The sequence below is a fragment of the Melanostigma gelatinosum genome, assembly GCF_949748355.1.
Source record: "Melanostigma gelatinosum genome assembly, chromosome: 23".
Classification (NCBI taxonomy): Eukaryota; Metazoa; Chordata; class Actinopteri; order Perciformes; family Zoarcidae; genus Melanostigma; species Melanostigma gelatinosum.
In genome coordinates this window covers 7609954-7627827 of record NC_136656.1, presented here as the reverse complement: position 1 = coordinate 7627827, position 17874 = coordinate 7609954, and the positions used below count along the sequence as shown (strand labels likewise).

The window sequence follows — 17874 nt, the reverse complement described above, 5'->3', positions numbered from 1 at the left end:
CAAGGCGCACAGCAAGGATTAAAAGGGGGGGGGGGGCAGGGGGGGTCAAAGCTGACATTGCTGAGAGGTCAAAGGACCTTCAACCAAGTAGCTGCTAGCGGATATTGTGCTCTTCAGTCATTTGAAGGCGGCCTATCGGATGATACCAAATAGGCGGCGGTACAAAAAGCATGTACATAAGTACAGCATGGGTTTCTGTGCAAAAGGCTGAGGGTGTGACAATCGGATACAACTTGCACGAGTACGTTATTTACATCTTAATATTTTGGTTTGGTACAGTTAATGCTTTGCAAGCATACAGTTAATATTATTCCCCCCCCCCAGTCAAGCCTTCCATTCTCACACATTGTTATGCAATACCGTCTAAATAAACAGCTGGATTTTTTTTCTTATACAAGAACTGCAACTTCCCTTTTCAGATTTTTGCCTCCTAAATGGCAAACTCAGCAAACTGGTGTACAAGGGCACGGGAAAACCACAGATTTCCCAAGAATATCTGAAAAGTGTATTTGCAGTGCAGATCTCAGATCACTTTCTTTCAAAGCTGCAACCACCCACGGGCTTGCAAAGCTCCAGCTGGCAAGTATTCCTGAGGAGAACAGATTCTACCCCAGCAGGGGCCACAGGGATGCAGCAGGAGAGAGTAAAAGAAGCTCATTCTGTTGATTAAATTAAGTTGATTTAGCTGCTCGACTTTCTCCTGCTCACAAATGATCAACTTTAAAACGGTAGATCTTTGCTGACGGTTCATGTTTGCTCCAGATTACATTTATTTTTAGCACAGCTCAAATCTAAATAAGATCCAGCCTCTGGTTAAAATATTGATTTCGCAATGATTCTTTGTTTGTTTTTATGTTTACTGCAGGGCATTGTGTTGCACAAGAAATGCGTCTTCTGTGAGAGTGAACATGACGTTGACGGTTCATGAGAAGTTTGTCAGAATCATGAAATTGTATTTCTCTGTCAGTGTGTTTTTGTAATACGATATTATGACGACAGCGGGTTTTGTACACCACCACACGTTTTCGGACGAGTTTCCACACTAATGCCAGATTAAAAGAAGCATAGGAATCAAAAAAGCAATGAAAAGCAATGTCACTACTTACTCATATACTTTCAGCTTGTAGCACTGGCTGTTCAAAAACAGAAACTCCCAATCGGGTCCATAGTCGATGGCCAGCTTTTTCCGGAGATCACTAGGAAAACCAAAAACAACACATTAGACCACCAGCACACATTAGGCTGGATTTTTTTTTGAATTATAGAATTCAGTTATTACTGATGCGAAAATTGTAAGCAATTAAACAGTTGCATCTGAAAACATGGCACTCAAAAGCCTTAAATTACACTAGTTTTAAGCAAATAGCTTCAGGTACTATAAAAGGACAGGTATGCCTAAAAATAAGTTTTGTAATTGGTTAAGTACAAAATCTGCAGCACACGTTCCCCTCCTTCCTTACGAGAGGAACAATTGTTATTGGATGTAGGTCATTTGTTCCAAGTCTCTGACAAGAGGCTCTAATAACGTCTAGATGACTCCTAACTGTGCTGACGACGTAGCTTTATTTTCCTTGCTGCTTTTAGTGACTTCTTGAATCGTGTGTTGATGAGGTGGCCCTTTAAAGGCCATTTCTATGCAGCGTCTCCAATTATCTGAGCTGGTGAGGGCTGCTTTTCTCCACTAATCGCTAACAAGGGAACTGAGCCCTATCTCTAACGGCACACAGGCCCTTATTTCCATATTCATAGCCCAGAACTGCGAATGGGGTTAACAAATGTTTGGAGTGGGTGATTGTTTCGCTTTAGGTTGATACGGTAGGGTGGTGATCTTTCCAGGCCCATCCAGGCCCATAAGGGGTCAGAAAAGCAACGCGGGTTGCCATTTCTTTATTTCTTTAAGGGGGGAAGAATCTTGACCTTTTGGTCTGTGGCTGGCTCTCCTCTCCGCCTACTGTAATGAACAGTTCGCAGGCCTAAGGGCCACAGTAGCTACTTATCATCCATTGCTGGCTGGCTCGGAGCTCTGAGAAAACATCCGAGAGGGACGAAAAGCACGTCACAGGCAACCTCACCCAATTTTTCTCGATGGAAATATACGGGCGTAGCTAATTTGTTGTGACAGCAATTCCTTTTCTTAACAATAATGCAAAAATAATTGCAGCATTCAACGCAGTAATTTGTGCCATGTCTGTCTTTAGAATGCCACAAAAGACATTTCGGACCATTTGTACCCGGGAAGACGCTCCCCTCAACATATGTTTGAATAGGTCCACCCAGCAGAGCACAGGAGGCAATAGTTAGTTTTTCTTCTTTCAAATTAGCCTTAGGTATTACAGTACAAATAATGCATGGAGTCGATTTGAAAGCCCAGTTACAAACACAGCAGTGTGAGAAGCAAATGCATTGTCCACACGAAGTGCAGAATGTTGACGATTGAGCCACAAGTACCCGACGATGGACGCCAACCTCTACTTCTTTGCCGTTTGCCCTTACCTTATTTCCATGCTGACTGTCTCGTAGGCTTCTTCGGCTTTCTTCAGATTGGTAGCCTCCCACTCTGCAGCTAGACAAAACAAAAGGTCGCAGAAATTAGCACTGTGCAGTTGTTGCATCTCAACAGCTGCCAAAACAGTGGGCGCTAAAAATAGGCTGTGATATCCAAGCCCGGGCGAGTAGCAAGGTTGCAGATAAAACTGGAAAAAAAGAAAATGCTATTTCCAGGTGTGGTAACTGCCGAAAGGCCCGCAGGCTTATTAGCCTCTTTACACTGACAACTGTGTTTACCAAGACAGAAATGAAGAGAGTGAGTGTGAAAACAGCAAAGGTGGCCGCAGCGATGATACGTTTGTCTCTCTTTGTCACACTAGGTAAAAAATAAACATAAATTAAACATAAGCTGTGGAAACTACTCTGTTTTCATATTTTTCTGGCCACTTTACATTATTCACTTTCCTTTTAGCTCCATTTGGGATTTGAACAAACCCCTGAGGGAAATATTTGGCTCTTTTGCAGCTAAATGCTCCGCCGTCTTCAGCAGCTAGTTGCTAACCTCGTCTCAGTCATTTAGTGTTGGGCAGGTAATCTAATGTGTAGTGTCAGTTTTTCAGGCTCCCGACACCGCTGGAAACGTGGTTGGAAAGAGTTTTTTCTTTTTTAGGCCGTAAAACCAAACAATGAGATGAAAGACACTCAACATTCTGCAAAGCTGAGAGGAACTGCAGAGCCGAGCGATAATTCTCTGTGGATGAGGAGGGAGAAGGCTGGCAAAGCAGCCAGGCGTACTGAAGCACCCAAAGCAGGGAACACAGGGCGAGGAAAGCCTCTGGAATGGTCTCTGCCAGTCAGGCCGACATAACCCGAGGCCCATGTACAGTATACCAAAAAAAAAAAAAGACCTCGCGCTTACGGTTTAATGACTGCGGAGATTAGATGAACAGTCATACGGTCAACGGACGCGATGCCATTACAATCACAGCAAGCTCACTGCACACTGCTCAAGCCCGTTTTTTTATGTGCTCACGTCTTTTAAACCTAATCAACTTAATGGCTCACTTCAACAATCAGATCCTAAAAAATATTTATCGCCGTGCATTCAAATAAATGCCTCTCGCTCAACTAAAAAGTCTCTCTCTACAATCAGAGGGTATTCATACAGCAAAATGTCGGACAAATGATTTAAGGTTCAGCAAACTTGACCAGCAGATGACATTCTCCACTTGCACAAGTGTACTGTGGAAGCACTAGACGCTATCAAGAGGGTTTTTAAATCACACAGGCCGTGCACAGAAATAGACAGTATATAAACAGTATATGCCATCTTCTGTCGGAACTCTCCTGTGCATACATAACTTGAGCCGGAGACCAGAGACGCTCCGTTTACACGCGAAACAAATCAATAAGCGAGGCGATTTCTCTGCAACTCTAAGAAAAGAAGCCTGCGAGTCTGTGCAGTGTGCGCCGCGGTGATGTCTGAACGGAACAAGTGCAATGCAGTGAGGCCACTCTTGAACCCCACGCTGGCAACAGACACCTTCAGCGAGATTACGTCGACTATCTCAGCACATGTAGGAGTTTGCTTTGTTTCCTGTAACAACCTGCTCTTTAGAATAAAGCCTGGCAGTATGCTCAAGCTTCCATGTTAGATCCTATTCCCTTTTTTTCCTTTTCGTTTAGACGTGAACGTTCTCTCTCCAATATTTTCAGCATGTCTCCCCGTCAGCCCCACCATTTGGCGAACTTGTTCCGACTGCAGAGCGGGGAGGGATAAAATATAGGTTAAGGACTCCTGTAATGAAATGTTTATGGCAGGTGGTAACAACGAACGAGAGAGGCCTTCCAGATCCTGTCAAACATGGCTGGCTACTGCATTAATAGCCACCTGCAAGCACCAAACACGACGGCCCACAGGTGCTAATTACCCTATTTATTTAGCTCGTCAACTAATGTAATAAGAGAACATTACATGCCAGAAAAAAAGGACAAATGTTTGCATTTTAATCTTACATAGAACGTGTTCAAAAACAAAGAATAGTGATTAAATATTCAATTAAAATATGAGTTAAACTTTATCCAACCAAATCTCACAAATGATTCTGAAACTGCAGCACAGGCTGCACGGGTTGGGAAGAGGTCAATCTCGCCCCCCTGCATAATATTTGTGTTGTGTCTGATTGTATTAGGGTTGAGTGAATAACAGTGGCTGGCAGAAATAGCATCGTGTTTTGAACCATCAGTGCAATTCATAGCCTTGTGACTGACTCAGTTTGTATTCAGTCTCCCACACTCTCCCGCAACACTCTTCTTTATCCACAGCAGTTGAAGGACGAGTGCAGGACACACTGAAATTAAGAATGGGTCCATTCACTACGCAGCCCCCGTTGTGTCCAATCACCAATAAACATTCAAGCGATTTGTCAGGAAGGAATGAGAAACATTTCAGCTTCACAAATGTTTAGATTTGCTAACTATTCTCTATTTTATTCTGTTAATATTCTTATTCATGCTTTCTTGCCAAGAGTTGGAGAGGAGATTGACTGTTAAATACGAACATAATGAACCGGCCAGCACATCTGGTATTTTACATTTGTTGAATTTGTATAATATCAAGGTGTAAAAAAAAAAAAGACACATTGTGGTTTTACGCGGTGTCACGTGGCTGCGGAGAAAGGGACTTTCTGGAGTCTTGTCGTCACTCAGCTCCCAGTCCAACTGCAGCTTAATATATAATATATCTGTAAGATATTCTAGTTTAAACTGTCATATTTCCCAAAAGGTCACACTATTCCTTGAAATAATGTATCGTTTTCTTGAGGTTTTAGACCCAAATTAATGCACGACTTACTGAGAGGCGCTGTGTCCACGAAACAGCGGTAAGTGCATGTAAATGCAGCAGTCGGAGTCAATTGCCCGAATTCTCATTGTGATGCGTAATCACTGTTTAACATTTTAACAGAGAACAGGGGGTGAGTTCACTCTGCAACAACTGGGTGCCGTTTATGAATATGTGTGACGTAACAAACGCCTTGGAGCTGACCTACTTCTGTGTCTCCTCTGCTCATGACTTGGTCCCCTTCCGGGGTAACTCTGTCATCTCGCAACACACTGTAATAGCAGGAAGGATGCGACTCATGTACGAATCAACATGCTCCCTTTTGATGGTTTTGCGAGTGATGACGAGGGAGCACACTCGGTAGGAACAGAAGACGTGATGACAAAAAAAACGAGAGTTTTGACAAGTTGAGATGAAAAACATCGATTTGCACTGGTTCTGAGGGAGTCTTGTTTAAAAATAAACAAATGACTGAATATGTACTCAAGTGTGACGTGAATGCAAGATGCAGGAAATGGAGAAAATGTGTGATGGACAAGTACGCGCATACAAAAGACAACTCTCGACATAACTGGGGCTGCACACTGGAGAGTACTCGTCTGCAGCGTCTCATAAAATATCTTTATCTGGGATCATCTTGGTGTAGTGCCAAGCACTGTTAGCTTCAGCGCTAAGGAAAAAAATAAATAAAATCTATTTCAGACAACATGACACAGAAATCTGGCAGCCGCTCAAATCAGACTTCCAACATTTGATGAGTGGAAACGGGCTAATTTGGTGTGTCCCTCAAACGGTTGCGATCCAATACATTCCTCCTGTGGCTATCGGAACACACTGCAAGGGTGAGCGAAGGTGAGAGGCAAATCGTTTCAACTTCTTGCCAACGAAAAAAAAATAAAAAATGTAGCTCGTTCTACAGCAAAAAGGAAACTTGGTAGATATTTTCTCAAGCTGCTCCTCCCTCGACTCTTCCTTTGCTCCTTCTGTCGAACCAGCGCTCAAGGTGAGGACAATTATGTTTTAAGGACGCGTCGCCCTCGGCCCGGGGTCAGAAGTCTCCGCGAGCCCCGTATTAACGTCAAGTCCCTCTCCGCCTAACATTTCGCATCTAATTTGGAAAGTGCTGAACGGAGCCTTTAAACACCATCAGCCCTTGCCAAGGTTTGTAACCCGCCGGAGCTCCGACCCCAGGGCTCTCGTACACGCTGAAGCGCCGCGGCCTCACATCACATGCCAACTCATTCGTTGAGTGCCGGGATGCGTCGTCTTAGAAAAGCTCCCCGGTCACCCCGATGTGAACTGAGGGACATGTTAAAGCGTCTGTATGTGGGAGACGGAAGTCTAGCAATGCAATTTATGTTAAGTGCCGTGATGCCAGCAGCAGAGGCGTGTGGATAGAAAGCATGATACCAGAGTAATGGTGACATTAAAGAAGAGAACTATGATCTGCTTCACACCAAAATAGATTAGGTGGATACTTTATCAATCCCGCAAGTAGAATGTTTTTTGCTGCAGCAGCATTTGTAGGTACAGGTAAAGCAAAGCAAATAGAGTAAAAACTATACTATGCGTGTCCCGCATATTTGAAAACAATATGTACTTTCTGTGCACACAGAGGTGTCATGTGGTTAGATATGACTAATTAGAGTTAAACCACGAATTGTAGAAGTATATTCAAACTGCAACTCAACCAATGAGTGAAGAAAAAGCGGTGGCGTTCGGGTGCGGCCATGCACCCCACACCTGCTCAGAGCAGACGGGCAGCAGACGGCGCAAAATGTGGTCAAAGCTAATTGCAGGGCGCCACTTGATCATCCTGGATCCAGAGTGGCAGTTGGCCGCGTATAATCTGCGGCAGACATTGGATCTGCTTGCACTTTGCACTGGGCGGCTCAGACTGCAGCGTTAGCACTGCATGCGCTCTGCTCCAAACAGATGAGGTAGCACAAAGGACAGAGCCGAGGAAAGCTAAACACAGTCAGCTGTAGCTCAGCAAGGAAACAACTGAAATAGGACCAGCACCACGGACAGCGCCGGTTTGCCCGGTCCAAGTCAGCACCACGGAGAGGGCTTGCTGAGCAGGCATCTAGGAAAATTGACCACACAGAAGAAAAAAAAAGGCGGGGCTAGGAACTCACTGAGCCGCAACTACCCTCACACCACAACGCCAGAACAGAGATCCAGATTAAAGACAACTCTCTAAATGCTGCTGTTCTTCGGTCAGTCTGACACTACATGTTGCCGGAACATTTGAAAACAAAGTCTAACAGAAGAACTCCATCCTGTCCGTTTCTGTACAGGAAAATAATTTCTTTCGACACCACATCACTCTAAGCAATGCTATGCGAATGCCTCGCCCTATGGGGGCTTTTCAGGACATGTGAAACAAATGAGAGACACACACACACACACACACACACACACACACACACACACAGCCATGCTGACACATGCAACTGTGCAGTCAGATAACCACAAAGGCTACGAGCTTGAAAGAGGTAGCATGTAGAACAACAGAGAGTAAGGGGGAAGGGCGATCTGGTAAAGGGGGAAGGGTGTGTGTATGTGTTAGTGTTAGTTGTTGGACTAAACTGAACGTCATTGACTGGCTAATTTAGGCAGCGTCGCTATCAGCACAGCGAGGGCACTGCTGAGCAGCGGCAACCAGCTTCAGAGGAAGTTGGTGGAGACAAGCCTGGTGACCTATGGTGTTACCGAGAGCAACAGCTCTTTGTTTGTGTGTGTGTGCATAGTCCTGACATACATCTCCACACTGCATCAGTCTAATCAGGGGAAACCGACAAGTGTGAGTCAAGTCGTCACGACACACTCCGGGACAGCTCTCACCCTCGGCCCTGGAGCACAGCTCTTTATAGCAGCTCTCTCTCTCGCTCTCTCACACACACTCACACACAGAGACACAGAGACACACACACACAGCGAATGATGGCACTACACGTGTCAAGCAGAATTGGGTATTTTGGGTGATGCACATTACTGATTTATGGTCCTTCGTGTGAAAATATCAAATTGAAGGTTGGTAAAACCATGTCGATGTATATCATTACTGTACTTTTATTCAATATTATTCCTACTGTAGCTGTGCCAGCACAGTCCAACTTAACAAGCGCTTCAACTATCTTTATTCCTCAAAGGAGCCTTTTCATTTTTTTTCTTTTCCACACCACATTTCAAAAACAGACCCATCTGCCTCATTTACTTTTACAACCATGTCCAATCCCTGCTGGGACAAGAGCGTTACCTCCCTCTCTGCTGGCAGTGTCACAATTATGATCAAAAGCTGCCTGGATGTGCTCGCATCCGTGTGTTGGTGTGTGTCGGGGACAAGTGTGGCCAAAGCAAATGGTGAAGACGACACCGAACCCTCTTGTGTCAGTTAATTTGCTTCAGCGCTCCAGATGCTGTCGCTGGCTGAAGACACAGCTTAAGACTTTGCTATGGGCACTGCTTTGTGACGGCGCGCCGGCCCTTTAAATAACACTAGAGCTTGAAAGACGAAGGGACGGGACTCTGGCTACCAACACTGATACATCAGCCGCAGCCTGATGGCAATTATGTAGACGTCCACTTGCTAATTATAATAGAGGGTGACAGGTGCCCAAAACAATTTGATCGCAAACTGCCTGTGAGCTTCTGCGTGTGGTTCGCTCGGCTTATAGTCTGAGATAAAGATAGACGAGCCAATGTCTCGTCAAACAAACATTTCTTTTACTTCTCAGCGGGGCTCGGCTGCACTTTATTGTTTCTGATGAGCATGTTGTTACCGAGATCGTGTTGGTTGTTTCACCAGCTACCCGTTAAGCTGTTTGTAATAGACCTTTTTTGTCAATCAACTAGTTGTTTCAGCTGTTGAGCCATGTTCCATTTGGTTTAGGATATCAAAACAACAGGAAACTTTATTTAAACTAAATCAGATAATCAAACTCCTCTACTAACAAATCACCAGGTGCTATAAAAGAGAGATCCATTGTGTGGAAAGTGGGGTAAGAGTTCTGCAAGTATACGTTTAGCAACAGTAGTAGTCCTTCTGAAGCTTAAGCAGGTAAAAAATCCAAAACACAATTATTCATATTGTGTAACAAAAAAAAAAAAAGCCTTTTCCCGGCTCTTTTCCTTTTCTTTTAAGGATAAGTGCTGATCAAATCCATCTGCTCTTTGCTCACACCCCAAAAGCCTGATGATTGCCACACACCAAGCCCCATTTAACATGCATAAAAGAAACACACACATACACAAACAGAACTATTAACTCTAGAAGCTGAGAGGAGACATTGAGCCCTCCCGTGGGACTGAGGAAAGCGAGGGAGGAGCCAGTAGGTGGTAGAGGGTATATCCAATCACTGAAATCAAAGCAGTTAACTGCTGAATAATGAATATAAATTGACCGCTCTTACCCGGCGTCGCTGTGCGCGGCTGCAGTGAGTGGGAGAGCGAGCTGATGCACATCTGTGCTGGGGGGGAGGGGGGATTTGTGGGGTGTTTTTAAACACACTTAAGACAGGACCGCTTTCCTGCCTGTCATTTTGTCTGCTTCTCTCCTTTACTGTGTGTGTGTGCTCTGCACGCACATTGCCGCAATCCACAAACAAAAGTTCACGAGATGAATTGATATGCATCCACGCAGTGCAACGTAAATGAAGGCATGTTATTGAGTTGTATTAAAAGTGTCGTAGTCTCTGCATTATCATAAGTCATTTGAAAATGAAAACATAAGCAACATAAGGAGTATTTTATCATAACATTGAAATATATAAAGAAAAGGTTCAATTGAAATATTGCTGAAAGCCTCAACTTGAAACAGAAACAAACATGGAGGTTGTATTTTCAATAAATACAAAAACTATTTTGAGGCGGAGTCACTGGATCCGAGCGCAATATCACACGACATCTCGTCTCCTTTTACGATAGCAATTATCTATTAGCGCCATTGCCTGCACAAGGGTTTGTGAGAATCACATGCCAAACAGTGTGACCTGCCATTTTCTATCAACAAGGTACAGATTTAGATTCCACATTAGTCCCCACATGATGCCAGGCGCCACTGTGCATATGAGGGAGTGGGATAGCGTTGCACTTTGCTTAACACAAACACAATCCCAGATGGTTTTCTTCTCCGCTCAAGAGGAGAGCAAACCAGACACCAATCACGTTACACGTATGTGTGACTTTTAACACGCACCCCAAAAGGGAAAAATAAAATAAATGCCGTCATCCTCCTTCATCCACTTGTAGAAATCAGGCTCCCATTCCTGCTGCGTAAACAGAAATGGCTACATGCTAACATTTCTTCAACGCTGTGTAGCCACTAACAGAATAGAATATAACGGTATATTACGATGTGCTTTAATGGTCAGGAATCTCACTAAGACCGGATATATACTTACTTTTAAGCCACGCGTTCATTTCTGATTACGTACACGGCCAACCCTCCAAACCGGATGTTGAGATATTTTACTGGATGAGTGATAACTTTGACCTGCATCTGGTGCTGAATGAAAAGCGAGGAGACTACTTTTTTACCCATTTTTTGACAGTATGAAGACTTTTGCCTGACATGACAATGATAACCCGCAACTGACACCTACACCTTCTTTTTACCCCGGCTGATTTGCCGTAATCAGAGCCATGTGCATGCATGAACTCCACTGAATCGAGCACATAATGCGCTGAATGGTATTCACACAAACAGACATGTTTTCAATTTACACAATTTAAAAAAAAAAAAAAAAGGGAAATGGGAAAATTCACAGTGTTGTCACATTTCCTTCACAGGTTAGCGTGCTCGCTGAGAACACAAAAGCCTGCCACCCGCACTGAGCAAGGACCGAGAGGTCTAAACAAGACCGAGGTGATTTATGCCTAATCTAGGCACTCCGTTTCATAAGGCTGGAACTGCACTTTCATTTCAGTGAGTAGTTTGTTACCTACAGAGGGAGCCCTGTAAAAACCTCTGCATCATACGACGATATAGTAGAGGTACGTGGGACTCGTGGCGCATTTCTGTCTGGGCAAAATGAAAGATTTAATATATGTTTCAGCCACATGATATATCGGCCAATAATAGGCTTTCCATTGTTTACAACCAAACATGAATTCTTCCGGGGGGTTTTTCCTGCCACCAGTCTCAGGCTTTTGGGCACTCTTTCATAGGCGCGTAAAAAAAAGGCGTCACATTATAAACTCCCCGGTCTATTATTACCTGTTCTGTGATGACACATTCCGCACTTGGGAACGGCTCCAAGGCGCTATGTTACACCTTCCTAACTGCAATGTAGTGATTGAAATCTGAAAACAGAGCACTGTACGGTGTTTTCTTTCGCTCTGTACATCACTTGCGTGCTCTCCGTCTTCTGCTGCTTTACGCTCAGGCATTCTAGGGCCACTCTGGGGGTGGTCGTGGGTTTCAAGAAACTTCACAATGCGACTCAAGCACACAATTGTCTTGATGAATGCCACTTGTTGGGAGTAGTAGTTGTTTCATGGGCCTTGAACAATTTGGTACCAGCAGGCCCACTCCAACTACGTCGTAAATCTTGGCGATTAGGAAGTAAAGCAAAGGTGGCACAAGCCGAACCAAAATAGTAGAATTATATGGAAGTAAAAGTGGACCCATTGGCTCTGCAGCATCGCGGTGTTACAATACCATCTAGTGCATCCTACACTCATTTCTCATTCAAATGTATACGAGACCATGTTTTGAAATAGGTGTGCTACAACATGGTGCAAGTGGAAGCAGCCACTGTAGAAATGTGAAGTAATCAAGCCTCAGCTGGGAGAATATTTAGCACCTTAACATAGACTAGTCTGAAAGACAACAGCATGCAACAGCATGACTCGTCTAATCCAATTACATTGATAAACCGTTGTTCATTTAAGATGTACATTAAGCTCCAATTTGAAGACTATTTTCTGATTAGCAGACGGCAACAAACAGACTAATTGTTGTGTCTGGTGATTTGTGCTGCGTCACGTGATTTGTGCGCCGTCAATCAAGCCCGACTCCCGGGATGGAGGGATGCACCGTCGCCCGGCAGTCGCTGTAACACCCCCCCCCCCCCCCGCTTCCCCAACCTGCAAATGGAGCGCAGGCACATCCACCGTTGTATTTAACAGCCCTGACATTAACCAAAATTGATTTCCTTCACAGCCTTCGCGTTTGTGTGAACATACAAACGGCAATGACTCTGTAATCCCATTTTAATTAGAAAGATGTAGCGCGCACGCTAAGCTCATGCGCTCTATTCCCCGCAGCGATGCCACACTGGCATGGAATCAATCACCAAGGTACCGGTTGCCAGGGCAACGGATGGGAGGGGGGGGCTTCTGCACTACTGTCTAAGTGGTAAATGATTGCTGGTGTAACTCATTGGCGAATGTGAGTTTTATTTTATTTTATCTCTGTCTCTCTCATTCTCCCCCCCCCCCCTCCCCTTGTCACATATCCATAGAGTTAATTAAAAGCAGCCAACATGAAATAAATCTAAATCTGAGTAGAAGTGAAACTCTGTACAAATTGAATTTCGACGTCGAGGGGTTTGAGGTTGGGTGGATAGGCGGCGGGGGGGGGGGGGGGGGGGGCGGTACCAGAAAGGCAGTAGTAGTAATAAATGAATACACGGTGTGAAAAGGTGAAAAACATACACATGCCTGTGAGAGGCTGGTGAATGGGGGAGGGGCCTAATGGAGGGAGGGGCCTAAGGAACCCGAGGGATGGCCTCAGTTCACACATTTCAGAACAGTTCATGGCTGCAAAACACACAGGATTCACAAATATGAGTTTTCCTGAATGAAGTATGAAAGGTGACACGAGCTAAACAGACAGCAAACCACACTGGAGCCAAACCGACCCTGAATGTCTCCTTTACAGCCTCTTATCAGATGGCTCACACAGAAACCACACACACCGTCTGTGAAGATTCAATTCTGCCCGGTGCCTCAGACATTGTTCTTGAAACACTGGGGGGGGGGGCACAACACGGCAACAGGATATGTCAGTTCAACATTTGTAGAAGTCCGTAGAACACATTTTATGAAATTCAAACCCTCCAAAAGAATACCGAGCGCTTTCTTTGCCTTTATTCTGTCCTGTGAAAATAGCAGCATCTGAGACGTCTTAGACCAAACTATGACTCCAACATCTCTTTGTAGAATACAACACACACGCACACACACACACACACACCACGTTGAAGATGAAAATGAAGCGGTGTGCACTCCAGCAAGCTCCGGTTGTCCATCTGGCAGCAGGCGCTGCCCGTCTATCCACTGGGATCATTCCTTCCTGCCTCCCACCACTGTCTCTCCAATTAAAAGTTACACATCAGCCTGAAGTCGGAACCAGACTTCCAGATGGCTGGAATCATCGAGCCAGATTTTCTTCCTTTACATTGTCAGTGGAGAAATCAGTTACCCGTGTGTCTATTTTCCAAAAGCGCTGTGCAGTTGGCGGATGCTTTGGGAATTGAGTTCTGGTGCTTAGTTAAGACAAAGAGGCCTTCAAAACACAGAAATCCCGCCAAAGTTTATTTTCAACTTAGCTCTGAGGCGCCGACGTACATGAAGTCGTTGGTGACCAAGGGTGACAGGAAAGGCACGTCAGCCTTTATTTCACCGCCACAGCGTCTGGCGTATGTTAAGTGCAGTTGACAGGTAAATCCCATGGCTGAGCATTTCTGCTGCTCTCACGCTTCCTCATGAAAGTCTTTTTCTGCGTATCAACAACCGCCGCGTCTCTCGGGACCGGGAGACTGCAGCTCTCGTAAAATATAGAAACCAACTCAAAAACAACTGAGAACATAATCTCAGCAAACACAGGTCGAGCAAAGACGGCACACAGGAGAGTGCATTGTCTTGGTATGGTCAGCATCTCAACTTATCAAGCCTGTGAAAAAAAGCAACAGCTCCAACTGTACCCTGCAATTAACACCAAGCTAATGTGGGAGACAACTTATGTTATTTATGTAACATTAGAAGGCTGGCTCCTATGATGTGCTATGCTTGAATGCTTTAATTCTTCAGTTAAGAGTTTTTGTTCCAATAAATTCTGACAGGCACGTCTAATGATAAGCGTAACTGCCAATAGTTTTTCAAAGCAACATGGGACTTGAGCAGAATTTCAGTTTCTTGAACTGCCTTTCAGTCGACTGCTGCCAGGATGGCTTGTAACAGAACTTGAAAGCCAATCTCACACACAATGTGAAACTTAAATGGGATCACTTCTCTGCTGTGCGTTTGCTAACTGAGCTCAAGGACATCTAGGAGACAGAAAACAGACACCTATCAAACAGCACTGTCAAATCTTCAAGAGTCCACAAGGAAATCAGGTCAACTAGCGATTGAATAATGTCGACGTTTTGACCATCGCCAGCATCTTAAGAGTCACAAATCAATACAAACCACCACACCGGCATTCACCACGGTCAGCCCTCAATGATCTGTGGCAGCAAATGTGTCTCTTGCCTCAAGCTCATTACCTGAATAAAGGCTGATGGTGGACTGTGAGGGCGAGCTTCAAGTATGCTGCTAATAAGTGCTAAAGTAGCGCGGTGGGCAGTGGGGGGAAGAATACTCGGGGCTAATTGAGAGCATAATGGTCACTTCACGGCATGTTTACCCTCTGTGCTAAATATAGCCAGGAACATCCCGAAGTCCAAGGTGAGCAGCATTATGAAAGAGCTTTCAACAAGGTACTCCATGAGGGCCGAGTCTGAAAGAGGTAAATCCACTGACGGCATGAAAATGGGAAATTCTTGCAGGATTACCATCTTACATTTACTAGCTTAGACGTTATCTCTGGCTTACGCTGCTTCTAAAGCGCAGAGGTTCCAGAACAATCGCCGCAATTCAACTCCAGCTGAGAGAAGTTATAAAATGGCCAAAGGTAGAGCCATATAATTTAGTTTACAGCTTAAAAAAGCAAAAACATTCAAGTGTGCAGTGCCTCTTTAATTAAATCTAGATTAAGATCAGTAAATAATGCATCTAGATTGTGGGGTGAAACGTCCCTTTTAGATCTAACCCTAGCTAAGATCAGTTAATAACATTTGGATCATATTTCAATATTTTGAGCATCAGTTTGATTTTAAGAATCACAAAATCTAGTGAGATTCGGTTATAATTGTTTCACACCGCAAGTAAAAAGCTGCTTTTAAATTAGATATGTATGGTGCTCGTCTCCTGGGAAAGCACAAAGTCTTTGTTGTGCCAGCAAGCACGGGAGGTCAAAGCAAAGTCATGTTTCTCCGTTGAGTTGGAAATTAACTTCTGCCTCCGAGCAATTCAACCCGGTAGGAACCCTGCTATGCCGCTGACCTCTCATGCAACATGTGTGGCAAAAATAGCACGGTGGCGGGTGCATGACTGCAGCAGATTAGTGTCACATTGTTGATATGACATACATTCACAGGGAGAAAGAGAATATCTTCCAGCCATGGCAGTTGCGGTGGGGAGAGAGGAGAGGAACCCGGGTTTATTCACAGGACAAATGGGTGCAAGAAGTCGAAAACATTGCAATATGTAGAGAATCTAAGGGAATGCAAGAGTAAATGTGGTTCTCAAGTTTCATAAGCAATGAGGATCGCTGTCTGTTTACAACTCAGAGTGCCGCTTCGAAAGATTCAGACCGATCTCAGAAAAAAAGAGCTACACAGCATTTCCTGGTAAAAAATAAATACCGGTAAATACAAAAAAAGTTGTTCTCCAAACATTTTAAAAATTTAACTAAATCTCGGCTCAAAAAATGTTTTCACAAATCAAAAAATCATAGAAATACCTAGAGGGACTGCCCACTCGCCATTTTCCAAACTCCCTACAGAAGAGAAAGAAAACACTCTGCTCATCGTAGAATAAAGCTTCTGAGGAGCCGGACGAGAGTCTCTGTTCACATTTTAGACTGTTTGTTGTGCAGGTGAGACAATTACAATAATCCTGACAATGTCATTGTGATAGAGGAATTTGAAGCCATGCCTCACATAATGTATGCTGCGCATGATTTGGAGCGGGACGGAGAACAAGGCTATAGATACAAAATGTTTTTAATATCTCAATTTTAACGGCATAATCTTCAAACTATAACATTTGGAAATGTATTAGTTCGCTCAAACAATCAATAATCATCGTGTCCAAAAACCTGCCACTCATCTGGCTGTGGTGTACTTTACCTTTTAAAAAACTGCTTTATTTCTGCTATTATTGTTGTTGCCATGGATTCCTGTGCTTGAGAAGTAGAACCTAGCTCATGACAATGGCCACTGCCACCGCACCAAATTGCCCATTTCCGGCAATTTGATATAATATGCACATGGTCACACAAGCCAGGACTCAGATGTTAAATAGGGAGAAAAATAGGGAGGAAAAAAAAAGAAGTTTGAAGACAATAACTAAAGGGTTCTGACATCAAAAAGTTGCATACTGTAGCTTTAAGACATCACCGGGTTGTTGGTGCCTTTGTCTCCTCGTGCGCACGGCGGCTCGCAAAGCCTGAAGAGATCAATTTTGTGAGCTGCGCTCTCTTTTGTGTGGCCTCGGAGAATCTGTTCGAAAGGATAATTGTTGTCTTCCACACACTTGCGCTCGCTGTAGGGACTCACCTGGAAAAGCACATGCATTGCAGTGTAGAGAAATCAATACGCCGGAGTTAATTGGGCTCTCAGCAGATGAGTCGGGGGAATAGAGCTGCGACTCGATGAAGAGAAAAGAAATACATGTGACGGGCAAGACTGCACCTCTTAGGTAATAATGAAAGAAAAGGGGATTCGGAACAAATTCAAGTCTGTCCAACTGACATAATAAAAGTCAAAAGTCTGTCAAAAGTCTACATGTACTGAATGGGTTTTGTTTTAAGCTGTAATCTAAAGTATGTGGCTGTACTGTGATGAAACACGTCGATGCTGGTGTTGATACATTTCTTTCTAAAATGTATTAAAGAAAATCTGCATTTCATGGGTTCAAAATGGCTCAACACCTCACCTTGGAGGTGAGGTTATAAAATCAGCCCCGAGCCTTACCGAGCCCTTTTTCATGCAAACTGTCTGAGTGCTTTTGTGTAATCATTGCGGGCAACAGCATGTAGTACAATGGTATTTAATTAATCAAAATGCTCCATAGAATAGCTTTGTAAGCATCGCACTGTATTCACATACGATGAGACGTGTATTGCATTATAACCCTTCACATCAGCGATCCGGCTTCAGCAAAAATAAATTCAAAAGGTTTTTTGAAGCCGTGAAATGACCAAGAAATTGTCCGACACCCTTCATTTTCAGATTCTAAAAGGAAAAGCAGAGCTTTAGCTGCTGCCTCACTGCGTGCACTGTATGATTGGGATTGTCTCTCTCACAGACTCTGAATCAGCAGGTCCCTTCGGTAAACAAGGCAGAGTGATTGTTGGATTTGCATATTCCTGAATAAATCATGTTGCGTTCATGCGATAAGCAGCGCTCGACTGTTTGGTAGCTTTTTCCTCCTTTTCATCCGCCTCTCTTCTTTCTACAACATTCGTGCGCGCTGCCACAAATTAACCCCGA

At 44.1% G+C, this 17874-nt stretch overlaps 1 protein-coding gene across 3 annotated transcripts in view; it reads right to left on the bottom strand.

Annotated features, from left to right (window-relative positions):
* Positions 1-17874, bottom strand: part of LOC306796356 (glucosidase 2 subunit beta-like) — a 74250-nt gene that overhangs the window by 20158 nt on the left and 36218 nt on the right. For 2 of the 3 annotated variants that reach the window (XM_079295233.1, XM_079295234.1), the window contains 2 exons: positions 2494-2563; positions 1107-1196 (listed from right to left, as the gene is read on the bottom strand). The exons of the other annotated variant lie outside the window; for it this stretch is intronic. In XM_079295233.1, the coding sequence (XP_079151359.1) occupies positions 1107-1196; positions 2494-2563 (160 nt within the window). The remainder of the gene's footprint in view (positions 1-1106; positions 1197-2493; positions 2564-17874) is intronic. 3 annotated transcript variants of the gene reach the window in all.